At 41.2% G+C, this 20,058-nt stretch overlaps 2 protein-coding genes across 5 annotated transcripts; one reads left to right on the top strand and one right to left on the bottom strand.

Annotated features, from left to right (window-relative positions):
* Positions 1-242: 242 nt before the first annotated feature.
* Positions 243-14,220, bottom strand: rdm1 (RAD52 motif containing 1). Of its 4 annotated transcripts, none has more exons than XM_008113205.3 (7): positions 14,065-14,208; positions 10,408-10,587; positions 8,368-8,487; positions 6,734-6,905; positions 3,179-3,268; positions 1,826-1,914; positions 243-578 (listed from the first exon to the last, which is right to left on the bottom strand). In XM_008113205.3, the coding sequence occupies exons 1-7, from the start codon at positions 14,146-14,148 to the stop codon at positions 498-500; spliced, it is 816 nt and encodes a 271-aa protein (XP_008111412.1). In that variant the 5' UTR covers positions 14,149-14,208; the 3' UTR covers positions 243-497. The 4 variants fall into 4 exon arrangements, 3 of the variants coding, with proteins under 3 accessions (XP_008111412.1, XP_008111413.1, XP_016850006.1); XM_008113206.2 differs by lacking the exon at positions 14,065-14,208 and adding an exon at positions 13,661-13,785; XR_010007180.1 differs by lacking the exon at positions 243-578 and adding an exon at positions 5,151-6,617 and having other exon boundaries at positions 1,870-1,914; positions 14,065-14,220.
* LOC134299938 (membrane primary amine oxidase-like) lies at positions 6,948-16,947 on the top strand. The gene is made up of 3 exons (XM_062984164.1): positions 6,948-7,283; positions 8,580-8,729; positions 15,709-16,947. Exons 1-3 carry the CDS (start codon positions 7,209-7,211, stop codon positions 15,991-15,993), a joined length of 510 nt encoding a protein of 169 aa, XP_062840234.1. The 5' UTR covers positions 6,948-7,208; the 3' UTR covers positions 15,994-16,947.
* The last annotated feature ends 3,111 nt before the right edge of the window (positions 16,948-20,058 follow it).

Raw genomic sequence — 20,058 nt, 5'->3', positions numbered from 1 at the left:
GGGTTGCCATAATGGCTTGAAGGCACATAGCAACAACAAAGTTCTAGCCTATACTTTTCAATCAAGTTAACCACTGATACACAATCTTGTGGCTTATTTACACTTATGTAAAGAAAAGAAGAAATCAGTCACTTTAAAGAAATGTTTCTGCAAAGCCATTTATAAAAGGCCAACACATCAAAAAGACTCATATTTGTCTCACTGGGAACAAACTCTTGTTTATTCAAAGAAACACAACAGAGTTTTGCTCTTAAAATAACACGTTTATTAGAAAAATAAAAAAATATCAAAAAATCAAGCACCTCCCAGCCCCACAAATCCTTATGAAACGTAATAGTTGCACACTGATAAGTTATTTCATTTGATTGGTGCCATTAAACACACACACCAGTTCACTGAAACAGTAGAACCAGCTCTCTAGAAATGTAATGTGCTTAGGATAGAGTACATTGCCTTTCTAGAACACAAAAAAATATTGTCAATATATGTCAGAAATGCTATTCTTCATCTACACTAAGATCAGACAAGATCTCTTCATCTCCTTCATGGTTCAAACCTGAAAGGGACAAGTCAGTCACCTGGAGGGAAAGAAAGATGAATTTTTGGTTATTTTGAAAAAAAACTGAGAGCAGTTTCAACCATTCCATCCACGCTATTTACCTTTCTCGAGGCAAAGCCCAGCAATAATTTCGGCAGGGCCAAGTATATATTTCCGACACAGCCCACTCCCACACAGATCATGTCTCTCACTCGCAAAGAAGTCTCGAGACTGGTAGCTATGAACACAGCACATATAGGGAGGCAGACATGATTTGATTGGAAACTACAAATCCTAGTGTGCACAAGCATAATTCCAGGGAAGGATAGAACTGTGTAGGAGTGTTCAAAGTGCACAAATCCATTTTGTTTTGTTTTGAATTTCGGGTGCCCCCCCCCCCCCCCAACTCCCAGGTTCTATTTTTGGGAAGATTCTTCCAGAAATTGAACTCCGCATCCCAAATTACAAATCCAAACTGCCTCCCTTCTAATCTCCTGGAATCCTCTTGAAAATAGAATCAATTTCTGCCATTTTTTACAGCCCAACTTCTGTGTTCGGAATGTTGCTTGTTTGGCACAAATCCTGCTTCTGATTGTCCTCAGCTTATAGCACAAGATCTAACTGAGAAAGCCAAACACGGAGAACAACATTGCATAGATATCCTCAAATACAATCTGAGAGACGGTTCCTCTTATAATTGAGGGCTGTCGCCATCCGATGTTTTTCTTGCCTTTTTATGGATTGCTCGATGTTAGGTCTCAGCATTTAGGAGATCTGTTCTGTTTAAATAAAGATATTCTCCCCTTTGCTTCCCATTCAGCTGTTGCCTCACCCCATGGTCAACTGTAAAAGGACCCATCCTGTACCTCACAAGATCTACTTAATATTGGGTTTGTTTTGCACTTAGGCCAATTTGACATATATTCGTCCCATTACTTTCAATAGATGTACTTTAATCAGTTATCTAAATCCAGCACATTAAATGCACTAGAAGACTTGAAGAACATATTCCAGGCCTTATTCACTACATGAAGAACTATTCAGAATGACCACAATGGGTCTTCAATCACATACTAGATCCTGGTACTACCTGGGATACTAGTTGGGGGGGGGGTGGAATTACAAGCCACTACACCTGAAAATTTGACATGCCTACCCACACAGTCTTTCAGGTCTGGGAAGTCAGGAGAGAAAGTTTGGTACAACTAAAGGATACAAAAATGCACAGACACAACCCTCTAGCTCCTAATATGTGCCGATTGCTGCATGAGATTATGCTTCAATTACCTGGAGGAGGCCTTTAAACTCCTCTTCTGCTAGACAATCAATGGGGTCATCCTGGGAAGAGCTATACTCCACAGCCACCTTTCCATTCTCTGAACAAAGAAACAAACAAAGCCTAGCCTGAACAAATCTATAACGAATTAAATGATATTTATATATTTTGAAATAAATCTGAACACCTTTATTTTATTTACTTATAATTTTATAGATTAGATTATTATTATTATTATTTAATTATTCCTAGAGTGAATAATAAATATAAATACACAGAATAAATAGAAAAACCCACACTCTGCTTTCTGGATTATAAAATCAAAGGGACAGTGATACAATTATTGCAAATGGAGAAAAATGGTTAAACTTCGGCCTAAGAAACAAAGAACCGTATACATGGACATGGCTTTTAACACTTTTTGTGTTGTTTAATTTGTAATTGTGTTTTAATGTTTTATTATGATCTATTTATATTATTGAATGCTACACTGTTTTATATGTTTTATTAATTTATATATGCACTTTGATGGCATTTAATGTTTGTCTTTCTATGTTGGTTAGCCACCCTGAGTCCCCACGGGGAGATGGGGTGGAATTTATTTATTTATTTATTTATTTATTTATTATTATTATTATTAATTTATGAACAAGTCAAACTTGGTTTTCAATATGAGTCTTGAGACCACTATAATATTATTATTAACTTTTATTTCTACCACCCCTATCTCCCCATGGGGACTCAACGTGGCTTACAATAACATGACACAATCCAATAAATTTAAAAAACATGGCAAATACAAAATTTTAAGAAAATTAAATATTTGTGTCATGGATGCAGTTAAGATACGTGGCCTTGTATTTGTTTAAAACTGATAAAAGGAGATCGGAGTACATAGATCAGATTGGGGTGCAGTGTAGGGGAGATGAGGATAGTTAATGCATACATCTATGGCTAAGCTACATTGGCACCAAGCTGGCAAATACTTGTATATCTGTATTTTATTTCAAGTGAACCAGATGTATGTTGTATGTTGTGTTTGTATTGTCTGTGCTTAATAAGGCCAACTGGCTAATCAATAAATTGTTGTTGTTGTTTAATGTAAAACTAATTTGGAAAAGTTTAATAAAATATTTTTTAAAGAATGCAAAATGCAGACAGATAACAGGTAGCAAAAAACATGGTGGCAACTTTGGAGAGGACATCAAAAGAAACGAAGTGTCAATGTATGGAACAGAAAATAAATGTAGCATGATCATAGTGATGAGCTGCATAGGTTAGGATGATTGAGGATTTAATACCAAGGAAAGAGGTTTGAGAAAAGACCCAAGAAAGTGAAATGTTTACTGTAAAAATGGCCTTACCTAGAACTACCAAGAGTATCTTCTGAAATGCATCTGAGAGGGCCCTTTGCACAGCGAGCTTCTGGAGGCTGTGAGTAGTCACATGAAACCCTGAAAGATAGAACAGCAGATTGGTTCAAGAGTTGGTCATGTATCTGTTAGGAGCTCACAGCTTTAGCAGCAATGATTAACCTTATTTATAGTTTGACCATCTTGAGAATGCTGTAGCTTGTTTATAAATCTAAATAATCACTTTCTCTTGCTTGGATTTGGCAGCAGTTTGTAAAGAGGGAGAGTTCTTTAAATTTTCTGGTTCAAGCTATAGCATGTGAAAGCACTGGAGGTATGGATACCATTGTGAGCTTGGAAAAGCAAAACCTGAGTTCAAATTCCTAAGCCATAAAACTCAATGAAAAACCTTGGGTGGCTCAGGCTGAATCTACACTGCAGTTAATTATGCAGTTTGTTACCACTACAAGAGCTTGATGCTATGGAATCCTGGGAGCTGTGATTTTGCAAGACCTTCTCTGCCAAAGAGTTGGTTGGTGGTGTCTCACCAAACTACAAATCGCAGGATTCCATAGCATCAAGCCACAACAGTTAAAGGGTGCATCTACACTGCAGAATTAATGCAGTTTCACACCATTTTAACTGCCATGGTCCAGTGCTGAGATGCTGTGCCGGTCCAGACTGGAAGGAATTACATATAAACTTCCATGACCTTTTTAAAGTGGTTTTAAAAAATAATTTCTCTACTACCTATCTATCTAATAGATGCCTAATGCACTCAGTACATAAATAAAAATATCATTAAAGAGTCAGCATAATTTTAAAAAATGTGATAGCAATTAAAATTGAAAAAAGAGGCAAGTATCAATTGCATCATGCTGACCAGGTACACAAAATGGCTACTTGAATAAGTAAGTCTAATTTGGTGGCAAACTAAAAAGAGAAGGAGGTGGGAGTCAACTGGAACAGAAAATTCCAGAAGCTGGGTGTCACCACAGAGACAGTCTTCACTGTCATTCCTGCCAAACAAGACTAAAAAAAAAGATAGCACGTGCCAAAGAGATTTTTCAGCTGATCTCAGAAGGCAGGCAGATTGACACTAAAGTGGAGAGGCCTCCAGATATCCTGAGACCAAACTATTTATGTTGTCAAAGGTAATAACTATGAAGATGCGGTAGATACCTGTGTGCACAGGACAGTGATCCAAGTCTCTAGTTGTTGCGCTGAAATTCCCATTACCCCTAACCAATATGACCAATGGTAAAGAATATTGGAAGTTGCAGTCCAGCAATATTTGTACAGCCACACTTTGCCCACCCATGATCTAGAGAAACAAAGAAGACACATCTCCCAGAGGACTAAACCTAATCAAAACTATGAGCAATTTTGAACCAGCTGAAGTTTCCAAACTTTACTCAATCGAGACACATACCCTTGTTCATAGATTCAATGCATTACATAGCTCAAATAAGATGTAACTGATGAATGTGAAAAGTAGAACACTCTTAAGTCAATTTCCATCACCAATGAAACATCATGACTAGAGCTGATGGGAGTTGTGATACAGTAACCTCTGGAAGGCTGCAGTTTGCTCTGTTCAGGATAATGGGGTTTGAATTTAGATACAAGTCTTTTGGATATGTCTGACTTTAAAATACCTTATAGATTTTCCTCAACCTCAGAACCACTAGTGCTGTTGGGTTGTAACTCCCATTATCCCCAGTCCATATGGCAGATAATGATGGGAACTGTCGTGAAACTAAAGAGCACTGACTACTGTGCAAAAAATATATATAGCTGGCCCTCTGTATCGATGGATTCTTCATCCATGGATTCAACAGCCCTTTGAAGGCAACCATAAGGCTGTGGCCCTCAATGGAAATGGGCTTGACACTCTGGACTGCTCAGGAATGGTGTACTGTACATGGTACAACATACTTATTTGACATGGTAGCTTATGTTTAACAAAGTCACAACTACTCACAGCTGCCCTCTGCAGGTTTCATTCTTCTTCATTCACACAGTCGTTTCCTACTCTTTGTGACCTCATGGACCAGTCCACGCCAGAGCTCCCTTTCGACTGTTGCCGCCCCTTGTTCTCTCAAAGTCAAGGCTGTCACTTCAAGGATACCGTCCATCCATCTCGCCCTTGGTTGGTCTCTCTTCCTTTTTCCTTCCATTTTTCCCAGCATCATGATCTTTTTCAAGATTTCCTGTCTTCTCATGATGTAGCCAAAATACGTCATCCTTGCCTCTAATATCCTTCCCTCCAGTGAGCAGCCGGGCATTATTTCCTGGAGGATGGACTGGTTGGATCTTCTTGCGGTCCAAGGCACTCTCAGGATTTTCCTCCAGCACCAAAGTTCAAAAGCATCTATCTTCCTTCGCTCAGCCTTCCTTATGATCCAGCTCTCACAACCATAGGTTACTATGGGGAATACAATTGCTTTAACTATGCGGACCTTCGTTGCCAGTGTGATGTCTCTGCTTTTCACTATTTTATCGAGGTTGGGCATTGCTCTCCTCCCAAGAAGTAGACGTCTTCTGATTTCCTGGCTGCAGTCTACATCTGCATCTGCAGTGATCTTCGCGCCTAGAAATATAAAGTCTGTCACTGCCTCCACATTTTCTCCCTCTATTTGCCAGTTATCAATCGGTCAGGTGGTATCATCTGCATACCTAAGGCTGTTAATGTTTCTTCCAGCAATTTTAACTCCAGCCTTGGATTCATCAAGCCCTGCACGTCGCATGATGTGTTCTGCATACAAGTTGAATAGGTAGGGTGAAAGTATACAGCCCTGCCGTACTCCTTTCCCAATCTTGAACCAGTCTGTTGTTCCATGGTCTGTTCTTACTGTGGCTACTTGGTCTTTATACAGATTTCTCAGGAGACAGACAAGGTGACTTGGTATCCCCATACCACCAAGTACATGCCACAGTAAATAAATAACTATGATCCACACAGTCAAAGGCTTTAGAATAGTCAATAAAGCAGAAATAGATGTTTTTCTGAAACTCCCAGGCTTCCTCCATTATCCAGCGGATATTGGCAATTTGGTCTCTCGTTCCTCTGCCTTTTCTAAACCCAGCTTGGACATCTGGCAACTCTCACTCCATGTAATGCTGGAGTCTTCCTTGCAGGATCTTGAGCATTACCTTACTGGCATGGGAAATAAGTGCCACTGTACGGAATTTTGAGCATTCTTTAGTGTTTCCCTTTTTGGGTATGGGGATATAAATTGATTTTTTCCAATCTGATGGCCATTCTTGTGTTTTCCATATTTGCTGGCATATGGCATGCATCACCTTGACAGCATCATCAGGTTTCACTAGAGATCTGTAAATCTTCTTTCACCTGTGGTCTTAATTCTTATCAGCATTCCCCAACCTTCAGGACTTCTTAAATGCATGTCGATTAAGTAATTCTCATAGAAGATTTCATATAACACATCTAGAAGATGCCAGATTGCAAAAAGCGGGGTTTTATAATAAATACTTGTACCACAATTTCACTTACCTGCTTATCTCATTCTAACTTCCCTCCCCCCATCGGATTTTTTTTTTTACCTTGGCTGGGATCCATCGGAAGCTCAGCCACACCAACCCCTCTGGTGCAGATTCCATGCTGAGGGATGGTTAGTTCTTGAACACACAGGTACTTGGACTGTTGGCTTTTGGGTGAAGTTCTTATTTCTTCCTCTTCATTTTCAACTTCCTCAAAACCAGATATATTCTGTAGCTGTTTCAAAAATTAATTTTGAAAGCAACGCAAGGAAAGATGAAGCAAAATCCCAAATCCTGGGCATGTTTCTTATTCTTTGTTTTAGAACCGTTGATCCTCAACTATCCCATTACCACATGTGAGCAGGAACAATTAAAATAATTTTCTCCTTACTGCAGGAAAGAAAACAAATATTCTTCTTCAACATTCTCTCCGTAATGGTCTAATGACAGAGGTCCTCAAATTAAAGCCTGCGGGCGAGATGCAGGCCTCCTGCCCTAAAACATTAGACTTGGGTGGTTTAAATCTGAAGCGACCTGAATGACAACAACAATCCTAATTAACTTAACTATCTCATCAACCAAAAGCAGGCCCACACTCCCCGTTGAAATACTGGTAAGTTTATGTTGGTTAAAATTGTTCTTCATTTTAAATATTGTATTTTTTTTTTGCACTACAAATAAGGTATGTGTAATGTACATAGGAATTGTACTGTAGTCCCGTCCCCCCCCCCCCCCCCCCCCCAAAAAAAATTCTGACGATCAGTGAACCAGCCTTCTGCTTAGAAAGTTTGAGAACCCCTGACCTAAAGTGTTGTAGAGGAATTATTCTGCAGAGAAAAACATGTGATTTTAATGTGTGTGTGTGCTGAAGTCAAAAATTTTGAACAGACAAAAAGTCTGACGGTCTGTTCAAAAATTTTCTACAACACTTCAGGGTGTTCAAATACTATGAGAAGATTACACAAAATATTTGATGATCTATTTTTCTTCCTGCTGGAATTTCTTGATGGTCAGAAAATTTATTTTTCAATCAAAGAACAATAATTGCATATACTCTCTCAATTTCTACTCTGTGTGTCAATATTCCTCAAATGCAGTCACAGTCACTAGCAATAACCATGAATATTTTTATAATAGCCACATATGTACAGTAGAGTCTCACTTATCCAACACTCGCTTATCCAAAGTTCTGGATTATCCAACACATTTTTGTAGTCAATGTTTTCAATATATCGTAACATTTTGGTGCTAAATTCATAAATACAGTAATTACTACGTAGCATTACTGCATATTGAACTACTTTTTCTGCCAAATTTGTTGTCTAACATGATGTTTTGGTGCTTCGTTTGTAAAATCATAACCTAATTTGATGTTTAATAGGCTTTTCCTTAATGCCTCCTTATTATCCAACATATTCGCTTATCCAACATTCTGCCGGCCCGTTTATGTTGGATAAGTGAGACTCTACTGTAGTTTAGCACAAAGTAAAAGTTTTCCAGGTCGTCTGGTAAAAACAAAATCCTCATCTACCTTTTACTCAAGTGCTCAGTTTTTGGTGAACCCCTACCTATATTCAACAGATTACAACATAATAAGTAGTTTTCTCATTCATTCTTGGAGAAAACAGAAAAACTCGGTAACATCCCATCTGAACATCGTATGTAAATAGGAAATAAAAACTGCAAGTAATCCTTACAGTGATGATGCGACTGGACCAGCCATTGAAGCCAAGATAGTGATTAGCAAGTTCTCTGCACTTGTAGCTGTTCAGCCCTAGTTGGTGCGGGAAAGTCCGCTGTCTGGTACACATAGAAATCTGGGTATGAAAAAGAGAGATAGGAAAATCTGTCAGTTTAACTTTCTTCTACATTCAGATTTCTAAACTTTGTGTTTTTTTCTGTCCTGCAGAGGAATATGTCTGAAAACTGTGAAAAAACCTTCCTCAAACTAAGCTGGTTGAAGAGATATCTTGGCCCTGCTTGCCACCAAGATATTAAAGCTGAGGAGTCTCAGGGGAAAAAAATCGCAATGCCTTTTGGAGACATCTTGAGTGGAAAGGTGGGTTATGAAGAGCTAAATACTACTTGAGCAAAAACTTGATTAAATACCCTGCGATTAAAATCAAGAGTTTTTAGAGTTTGGCACTCTAAAGTCCCTTCTACACTGCCATATAATCCAGATTATCAAAGCAGATAGTTCACATTATCTGCTTTGAACTGGATGATATTTTTCTACACTGCCACATAATCCAGTTCAAAGCAGATAATCTGGAATTATATGGCAGTGTAGAAGGGGCCAAAGATTTGGGCCTGGAAGGATGCATAAATAAGTTCTGGCTTTGTCCACATCCGTATTTTTGCAATCTTATTTTTCAATCTTGGATATAGATAAATTTGTTTATTTTGATATATTCTTATAAAAAAGAAACAAGTTCTCACCATCGCTAACATAGGCCCCTTCTATACTGCCATGTAAAATCCAGATTATTTTATCTGAACTGGATTATATGGCAATATAAACTCATATAATCCAGCTCAAAGCAGATAATGTGAATTAATGTGGTAATGTAGAAGAACCTGGACTATATGATGTACTGAGGAGTAGTTTTAAAGTTTTAAGGTTTTATTATAGTTTAATGCATGTTTTAGGCTGTGTGACAGCAACTACTAATATTTGGTTTTATATGTTTTAACTTTTATTAGGCATGTTTTTATCCGCTGTAAGCTGATTTGAGCCCTTAAGTGGGGAAAGGCAGGGTATACATTTCTTAAATAAATAAATAATCTACATTGATAATCTGGATTATATGGCAGTGTAGAAGGGGGGGGCTAGATATTATTAAAGGATTTGCTTGACTTAAAACAAGCATATTTTCTCTTCCCTGGCCCCTTCTACATGGATTATATGGTAGTGTAGACTCATATAATCTAGTTCAAATCAGATAACATGAATTATCTGCTTTGATAATCTGGATTATATAGCAGTGTAGAAAGAGCCCTAAAAATGTTTGCATCATTTTATACATTCTAACAAATACACATATTAAAATGTATTTCTATAAAATACATATTAAAATCCACAGAATAAAGATTAAAACACAAGACGTTCTGTACTTTTCAAACTGCATGGGCATGAGTAAAATGGGTTAATAAAGCCACTGTTGGCACTTTTATACCCTTTAACTATTTTGTTTCAGAGACAAACAACATGTAGCGTGAAAGCCCTACATCTGAATCTCTGAAAGTCTTTCTAATTTACGGAAACAATTATGTTATCTTCCCAGTCTCAGAGCAAAGCCACTTTAGATAGCCATCATGAACTGGTTCTCCTATCCATCTCATCCATGAAAAATAAATATTCCTCACCATTTGGAATGTTAATAGGATAATCCTTCTGTCATGTAGAATGTTACGACTTGTTAAATGACTGAAAGGACTGCAATTTCCATCAGCCTTGCCTAGTATGGCCAATTATATGGGGTTGTGGGATTTGTAGCCCAAAGTTGCTGAAAGCTCAATCATTTTTGACTCCTATGATGAAAACATTGCTAACTATGAATACATCATTGCATTGGTTTTAAAAATGCTTCGAACTGCTAAAAAAGAGGTGAACATTACCATTTAAAAATCAAATAAATACATAATATTTCACAGCACTATTCACCCATGAAGACCTGCCCTGTAACTATCCATCACCACATCAAACAGATACAGTTTTACATTACATGGTCATATACCTTCAAAGGTGTTGTTTGAAACAGGGCTTTCTGGTTGCAAGCACACTGTGCTCTTCTTGCATCTCTAGCAGAGTAGAATTTGATAAGAGCATAATAACCAGGCTTAGCGACCGGAGCATTTCTGTGAACTTTCACAGAATAGAGCAGACCAAATGCGGAGAACACTAAATACAAAGCATGCTGAAGGGTAAGACAAGCAAATAAAATGTATGATTTTGATTAGAAATTCATAGTGACACATGTAAAACAGCTAGGAAATCACTTGCTGGGGCCAATTACAGTAGAGTCTCACTTATCCAACACTCGCTTATCCAACATTCTGGATTATCCAATGCATTTTTGTAGTCAACGTTTTCAATACATAGTGATATTTTGGTGCTAAGTTCGTAAATACCGTAATTACTACTTAGCATTACTGCATATTGAACTACTTTTTCTGTCAAATTTGTTGTAAAACATGGTATTTTGGTGCTTAATTTGTAAAATCATAACCTAATTTGATGTTTAATAGGCTTCTTCTTAATCTCTCCTTATTGTCCAACATATTCGCTTATCCAACGTTCTGCCGGCCCGTTTATGTTGGATAAGTGAGACTCTACTGTAGTAACTTTTAAAAGGGCAGAAAGCATGATGAAATGTCAATCCACTACTGGACAGATTCCTGTGTGTTAACTTAGCACTGGAAGAGTGTCTGGCATGTGGACATGGTTTGTGGATGAGGCACTGCCCACCAGAAGACCTCTTGAGCATGCTGCTTTGAAAATCATGCAAGCAATCATATCAATTTTTCTTTACAATGCTTTTTCGGTGGACTGCATTTCATGCTCATTTATGGGAGAGTACCACTTACCAGCTTTACACAACAAAAATGCCTGAGTCAACCGCAGCTTCAATTTTCCTGAGGACAGATCCCTTTCTGATAATTCAGGGGTAAGCAGTTTTGGGGGATCTGAGATCATTACTGTGTTCCAATCATGGCCCAAACAGGTTCCCAAAATGGCCAACTGTGCTCTCTGAAACCTATGTACATTTTGGAATTCGGTTTACAGCCCTTGCACCACTAAAAGAACTAAAAGTGCCCCCGCACCCTTCTATATTTGTAACTAGACAGCTTGACCACAACAGAAAGATTTCTGAGGCTCTGGAGAATGGGGCATTGTTCAATGGTGTTGGGTTTCTAAAAAACATGTTTTTGGAGCGTCAGGAGGGAGGCATCACTGCAAATGATACTTGGGTTGTAGTTAAATCTCCTGATCTTGGCTGCTTTTTTAGGAAAAGGAAGTGACTACTGTTTTTTTTTTTAACAGAAATTGGAAGTGGTCACTTTCAGATTCTATAGGTAAAGGTTTCTCCTGACATTAAGTCTAGTTGTGTTTGACTCTGGAGGTTGGTGCTCATCTCAATTTTTAAGCTGAAGAGCTGGCGTTGTCCGTAGACACCTCCAAGGTCATGTGGCTGGCATAACTGCATGGAGCGCTGTTACTTTATAAAGGCTCTTTTTTCCTGACCAAAAAAAGGTCCAATAATGGGTGAAATTACACTAAAGACAAGTCATACCTCCTGAGGCTTCTGATATTTACCATTTGGGAACACTAAATTTTTCCCCGAGGGATGTGATCATATGCTGACCATGGGCTACATTTTAGGGTTGGGGTGTTTGGGGAGAGGGGCTGAATGTGACTTGTTTAGGAATTAAAAGCACTTCCGACATGCTCAGATTGCAACTTTTGTACAGCTTTTTTAAAAAAAGGAGTATGGGAACCTCATGTTGAGAACAATCCCTATTAACCTCTTCATCCAGCACATCAAACATCTATACTTGGGGACCTGTGGGTCCCCAAGTGTTTTGGCCTACAACTCTCAAAAATCGCAGCCAGTTTATCAGCTGTTAGGATTTCTGGGAGTTGAAGGCCAAAACATCTGGGGACCCAAAGGTTGAGAACCACTGTTCTAATCAAACACAAATTGATGGAATTGTGATTCAAGATTTTTTCAATCCCGTAAAAGATTTTTTTAAAGCTTTCTGTAAGGAACGTCTTGTAACTTCCTTGGTGTTTATTAATATTACAGTAGAGTTTCGCTTATCCAACATAAACGGGCCGGCAGAACATTGAATAAGCGAACATGTTGAATAATAAAGAGGGATTAAGGCACCAAACATTGTATTGAAAACAGTGACTACAAAAACATTGACTACTAAAAATTGACTAAAAATAAAGATAGAATTGCATGAAATGAACTTACAGTAGTAACATTGTCAGAAGTTAAATCCGTAAAAAGTTCAGTCCTGTAAAGATTTTTTAAAATCTGTGATCCTTGCCTGCCTAGAGAAACAGCTGTGGATCAAGGCGGGAGGCAGACTGCATTGGATAATACAGAACGTTGGATGAGAGAAGGCCGGATAAGCAAGACTGTACTGTATGTACAAACTCTCTTTCAGGGATTCACATACATATCCCACAAAAAATTGAGAATGCTGTTTACTGCTTAATTTATTGGGGGGGGGGGGGGAGGGGGGGAGCCAAAGTCACAGGACTCACAACTATGTTGGCCAAGGGATGCTAAGAACTGTAGTCCAAAACAGCAATGTCACTAAAGGGTTGTTGTGTGTTTTCCGGGCTGTATGGCCATTTTCCAGAAGCATTCTCTCCTGATGAATGTCAATATATCTCACAACCTCTGAGGATGCCTGCCATAGATGTGGGCGAAATGTCAGGAGATAATGCTTTTGGAACATGGCCTGGAAAACACACAACCCTGTGATTCCGGCCATGAAAGTCTTTGGCAACACAATGTCACTAAAGTTTGGATGCATTCTATACGGTAGAGTTAAGGCAGTTTGACACCGCTTTGAAATGCTGGTCATTTATTCAAATAAAATATGCATTCACCACTTTGACTGCAATGGCTGAATGTTATAGAATCATGGGAGTTGTAGTTTGGCAGCAACATTTTGACAAAGAAGCCTGAAGACCATGTAAAACGACAACTCCCCAAATCCCACAGCATTCAACCATATCATTTAAAGTGACATCAAACTGCATGATTCCTAAAGTAGACATGCATCTTGCATTGGTGATTTCTTGTGCCCGATCAAACTACACCTCCCATGATTCCACAGCATTGAAGCATGGCAGTTCAGTGGTGTCAAACTGCATTTTCCCTGCAGCAGAGAAGAGATGCACCCCACACAAGCATGGACACCCACTGAGGAGTGGGTGCATCCACACCAGTGGCAGAAAAGGATAAAAACCTTGTAAAACTCCATCTTATAGCATAGAGCAGGTATGGGCAAACTTGGGCCCTCCGAGTGTTTTGGACTTCAACTCCCAGCATTCCTCACGGCCTCAGGCTCCTTCCTTTTCCCCCTCAGCCGCTGAGGGGGAAAAGGAAGGAGCCTGAGGCCGTGAGGAATGCTGGGAGTTGAAGTCCAAAACACTTGGCGGGCCCAAATTTGCCCATACCTGACACAGAGAAACTACTTTCAAAATAAATACCGCACAATCAAGAAATGACGCGTTCAAATCCAGTAACAAAACATTTTTGTGACACAGTGTTAATATGAGTGTACTAGAGAGCTAATCCGTGTCAGTAAGCCTGAAAGGCCTCGCGAAAGACGCGCCGTCTCCCACCCTATCTTGCCCGCTTCTGCCTTGCCTCCGAGGCCTCCTCTTCCACACCCAAGGCGAGGAGGGTCTGGCCGTTTCCAGGCGGGACGCGGAACTCAATCACCTCCGCCATTGAAAGGGCTGAATGGATGTGAAGCGAAGAGAGGGGGGGTGTTTGACACGGGAGACGCCTCTTTCCCTTCCTCAGCCCAGGAAGGAGGAGGAGATAGGAGCAACAGCTTGGCCTCCCCCCGCCCCCAGGGTTCAAACAACACAAAAGCCCGCGCAATCTGAGGGCCCTTCCACACAGCCTTAGATCCCAGAATATCAAGGCAGAAAATACCACAATATCTGCTTTGAACTGAGGCCCCTTCCACACAGCTGAATCAAATCCCACATTATCTGCTTTGAACTGGGATATATGGCAGCGTGGACTCAGATAACCCAGGGTGCTTCCAGACAGCACTAAATCATGAGTTTTAAACAGGGGCAAAAAAATCCCAGGACTTCAGAAGAGGTCCACATACAGACCTGTTAGTCCTGGTATTTTTGACTCCGTTGTTGAGACTTGATTTGTTCCGAGATTTAGAGGCTTAGAGATTTAGGAGCCCCGGTGGCAGAGTGTGTAAAAGCACTGAGCTGGAGACCAAAAGGTCCCATGTTCAAGCCCCGGGAGCGGCGGGAGCGGCCACTGTTAGCTCCAGCTTCTGCCAACCTAGCAGTTCGAAAATATGCCAATGTGAGTAGATCAATAGGTACCGCTCCGGCTGAGGTGTTCCTGCGAGTATCTCTGTAGATCTTAGAAAACTATTTCTTGATTTAAGGCATTGCTGTGCTGGCTTATAACCGAACAGGGGATGGGCCAGAAATGTCAGTGCCTTGTTTCTTTCATTATTGGCTGCTACTTCCCGGCAGTTGTCAGGTGCTGCAATGCCAGCTAAACAGTATAATCTCTCCAGTGGTGTGGGGCATAGACATCCTGTGATGATGCAGCATGTCTCATTAAGAGCCACATCCGCTGTTTTAATGTGGTGAGATGTATTCCACACTAGACATGCATATTTAGCAGCAGAGTAGCAAAGCGCAAGGGCAGATGTCTTCACTGTGTCTGGTTGTGATCCCCAGGTTGTGCCAGTCAGCTTTCATATGATGTTATTTCTAGTGCCCATTTTTTGCTTGATAGTCAAGCAGTGCTTCTTTTATGTCAGGGCATTTTGGTGTGCTGCAATGCTCCAGTGGGATTCCTTCTCAGATATTCCTGAGAGCTCGAGATGCTTGTTTGTTCTTATGGCAAAAAGCACACGTTTGCGTTTTAGCTGGATTAGGGATCAGCTAGTTTTCCCTGTAATTGGCAGTAAAAGCACCTGCTTCAGAGAGCTTCTGTTCAACCATTTCAAAGCTCCCTGCTTGGGCGGTGATGGCACGATCATCAGCATAGATGAAACTCTCAGTGCCTACTGGCAATGGCTAGACATTTGTGTAGCGGTTAAACATTGCAGTTAATTGCGTGTTAATCAACATGAGTTTTCTCCCATCAGCTACCAATGTATGCTCCCTTCAGAAGTCTGTGATTAAGGCAATATTGTGGTGCAAGATATAGAAGGGAAGGAGCCTTGTGAGCATTAAATCACCACTGCGTTCTTTTCTCTTACCAAATCCTATTCCCCCCCCCCCCCACCCCACCCCACATCAGGACTTGGTTGCCTGGATCACCACCGGCTTCCTGCACATTCCACATGCTGAGGATGTCCCCAACACCGTGACACTTGGGAATGCTGTCGGTTTCCTTCTGAGACCTTACAACTATTTTGATGAGGACCCTTCCATACATTCTCCCGATGGAGTATTCTTCCCCAGTGAGCAGGACTTCACTTCCTGTGATGTCAACCATATTGCGTGCCTGCCAAAAACAGCAACGTGTGTGCCCAAACTTCAGCCTTTCACCTTTGAAGGCTTTCAAAATCTGACCAGACTCTGAGATCTTCTGGATTTTGGCTGGCTACTTATATTTGGAGTGGTGGAAACTGTTCACCCTGATATCTAAGGACCATTAGTTCTGATTTTTTTTCTGTTCAGTCATTTAAATCTAAACCTTAAGACTGACCTGCTTGCATTGTGCACAGTTTTGAACTGGTAAAGAAACTGCAGTTCTTCTTCTCCATGCCAGATTGTTTAGGTGAACATCATATCACATATTAGTCTGTGTAACGAACTGTGACAGGGAGGAATCCTTTTAAATCCCACCACACAGTTACCACCAATTGTAAAGATGTCTGGATGATGATTTTAAATATTTATTTATTATATATATATGTTTTTTTTATATAACCGCTGCCACCAATTGTGGAGATGTGGGGTAGAGGATAATTTATTCTTTTTAATTCTTCTTATTTACTTCAGATGGTAACGTTGCTTAGCTTGAATATAGGTGTGACAGAGACTTAGATGGTTTGAAGAACAAAACAAGTTTATTTCATGTACAAAGCTTAGTGGTTTCAATAATTTCTTTAAGGCACTTAAATAACTGTTACAAATAGATGTTGAGGTGTTCTAACTTCCAAATACTTTCTTCTTTCAGAACTAAACTAGAAACTGATCAATTGGATCTACCAGGCTTACTTCCCCTTACTTCACAGCCTCCACAAATAACCCTAAACAAGTCACCCAACTTGCTTAGTCTGGCCTATTAGAGGTCTGCCTCCCTGATTTCCTAATCTGAAACCAGTCTTTCTCCTGTGACTAAGAATCACAGACCAAGATTTAAACTTCCCTGGTTTCCTTAAACTTGGAACCAGTCTGTCCCCAGGGCCGGCCGGAGATATTTTTTAATGTGAAGCGGGGGTGCTGAAAAGCGCCCCCGCCACCGGCCCCGCCTCCCGCGCCCTGGCCCCGCCCAGCGGGCCCTGGCCCCGCCTCCCACGCTGCGTGGGAGGCGGGGCCAGGGCGAATAGTGAGGGAGGCGGGGCCAGAGTTGGCCCCGCCCCCCGCCCAGCGTGCCCTGGCCCCGCCTCCCACGCAGCATGGGAGGCGGGGCCAGGGCACGCTGGGTGGGGGGGGGCGGCGCCAGAGCTGGCTCCGCCTCCCACGCTACTCCCGCTCGCCCGTCTGGCCTTTTCTAGCTGGCCAGACTGCAGCGGAGGTCCCTGCAGGCCGCGATTGCGGCCTGGAGGGACCTCCGCTGCAGTCTGGCCAGCTAGAAAAGGCCAGACGGGCCAGGGCGCACTGGGCGGGAGGCGGGGCACCGTCAGGGCGGTGCCCCGCCTCCCGCCCAGCCTGACGGCACCCCCCCGGGCCTGCGCCCGAGGCGGCGGCGTCAGGTGCCTCTATAGTGGGGCCGGCCCTGTCTGTCCCCTGTGACTAGAAATCACAGACACCTAAAATAAGTCACCTTATTTTAGAATTGACTCAAATTCCCTCATTTGAGCCACCCTGATCTTCCACTTGAGAATCAGTCTTCACTGTAATTCCACCATTACAGACTGAAGTGGGTTTAAAACGTTCTCTCCTTTTCTCTTCCAAACGGCAGTTGGCTCCGCCCCCGTTGCTATGGCAACCTGCCTCAGAATGCTAAGATGGTTACCTTCTTGCTGCTGTCTCTTCACTTCCGTCTCTTCCACATTTGCCATCCGGTGCACAAATCCAGGGCGGAGATCCTTCTGGATGGAATGATGTTCCTTCCGATCTTCCTGGAAGATCTTCCCATGGGGCTTCTTTGGCAAACAAAATAAACAAAATGAAAATAATACAAACCAATAAATAAAACTAATAAAATAAAATAAATGTATACTCTATACTAAAGCTTAATGAAGAGTCTAAACTCTAACAAATACTACAAATATAGAACATTAACGTAATAATAGAATAAGAATAAATAAGAAACACTAACAAGAAATATATTCAAAAAACAACACACGCAATAACAAAACAACAATCTAAAAAGATACAAACAAACCAATTATAAAAACAAACAACAACAACAACAACAACAAACCAATAAACCAAAACTGAACACAAATACCAGAAGTGCAAAACAACACACTCAATAACAAAAACAATTAACTAACAGTCTAAAAAAGATACAAACAAACTAATTATAAAAACCAATAACAAATACTACTACTACTAATACAACAACAACAACAACAACAAACCAATAAACAAAAACTGAGCACAAATGCCAGAATCGCAATGAGAGGTAAGGTCAGAGGCTAAGGGCAGGCAGGGCAGGGCAGCGATGAGCGGAGGACGAGGGCAGAATGAGGCCAGAGGAAGCTGGAAGAGGCTGAGAGGCAGCAACCATCCAATTGCCTGGGGAGACATTGTGACATCAGAGGGAGGGAGGGGAGGGGAGGGAGGGGCTGGGGAGACATGGTGACATCAGAGGGGGAGGGGGGGCTGTTGGGGGCGGGGGTCCTGGGAAGATGATTGTGGAGAAAGAGAAGAATGGGGGCCATGGGTTTCTTTTGAAGGGGCAATGGGTATAGAAAAATAGGACGACTGTGCACTCCACCTAGCTTGCCTCCTCGAGATAACAATCGTCTTCCGCGAGTGTCCCCTAGACTCCACCCCCTGGGGTACACAGTGGTCCATTTCAAGCCCATTTGCCATCAAAGTGGTCTAGAATTTCTGTGTTGTCAAATAATATTCTGTGTCCAGGTTGGTTCATGAAGCGCTATAGTTGATTTCTCTGGTTGTTGAATTAGTCTGCAGTGCCTTTCGTGTTCTTTGATTTGTGTCCGAGCGCTTCATTTAAGTTCCCTGTGTAGACTTGTCCACAGCAGCATGGTATGTGGTAGACTCCTGTAGTGGTTAGAGAATCCCTCTTATCCTTTGTTAAACATAGCATTTGTTCAATTTTCTTGGTGGATTTGTAGGTTGTTTGGAGATTGTGTTTCTTCATCAGCTTACCTATCTGATGAGTATTCCCTTGATGTATGGTAAGAACACTTTTCTTTCAGGCGGATCTTTGTCTTTGTTCTGGTGGTTTGTTCTTGTTCCTTCTGAACAAGAGGGGGAGGGGGAGGCATGGTGACATCAGAGGGGGAGGGGGGTCTGTTGGGGGGGGGGGGGGTCCTGGGAAGATGGTTGTGGAGAAAGAGAAGAATGGGGGCCATGGTGGGAGGCTCCTGAAGAGGGAGGCTGCCATCTTTGCCTTCCTCTGATTCTGAGAGTGGGATTTGCATCAGGGCTTCCGATGGTAGAATGTTGCAGCCCGGACCTTTTTTATTTTCCAAAATTGAAAGTTTGCAACCATTCAAGAAGCCCACCACTGCATCCCAATCAAAGATACAGATAGAAACACAGGACCAGTACGGCTCTACTGCACAGAGCTTACTTGGGCATGTACAGAGGGTTGTTTTTTAAACAAGTGTATTACTATTTCTCTCAGCATTTGCATTTTGAAAGGACCGAGGCTAGATCTACACTGTCCTATGTCCCAGGATCTGATCTCTAAGCTACTGGCCAGAAATCATGAATCGGCGATTATGATGAACATCCTACCAACAATCTTATTTTTATTCCAAACTATTCCTATACTAGAAAACGACCAGATCTTTAAAAAGGGGAATACAGACCTAGCAATATTTATATGTTTAGGGGAAAAAATCGGTAATAAAATTGGTAAATTTAACAGACGGGAAAAGAAGAGGCGGCTTCGGACTTCCAGACCTGAGATTATATTACGAAGCCCGCGTGTTGCCTTGCTTAAGGGATTGGTCCAATTTCAAGAATGTTAACACTAGAAGGCTTCGACCTGCAAAGTGGATGGCATTCGTACATGTGGTACGACCAGAGGGAAATAGAAGAAAACTTTGGGAACCATTCATAAGGTTGGCTCTAATAAAAATTTGGGAAAAATATAAAAACAATTTCTACCAGAAATCTCCATTGTGGATTTCACCCTTAGAAGCTGTTCAAAGGAGAGAACTAGTTTGGGAGAAATGGCCAACTTACAAAGAAATACTGCGCTGGATAATACAGAACGGTGGATAAGCGAAGGTTGGATAAGCAAGACTCTACTGTATTTGAAACAAGAAAAATG

Source organism: Anolis carolinensis, chromosome 6 (genome assembly GCF_035594765.1).
Source record: "Anolis carolinensis isolate JA03-04 chromosome 6, rAnoCar3.1.pri, whole genome shotgun sequence".
In the NCBI taxonomy this organism is placed as follows: domain Eukaryota; kingdom Metazoa; phylum Chordata; class Lepidosauria; order Squamata; family Dactyloidae; genus Anolis; species Anolis carolinensis.
The sequence above is the reverse complement of the archived record's forward strand: the minus strand, read 5'-3'. Positions and strand labels throughout refer to the sequence as shown.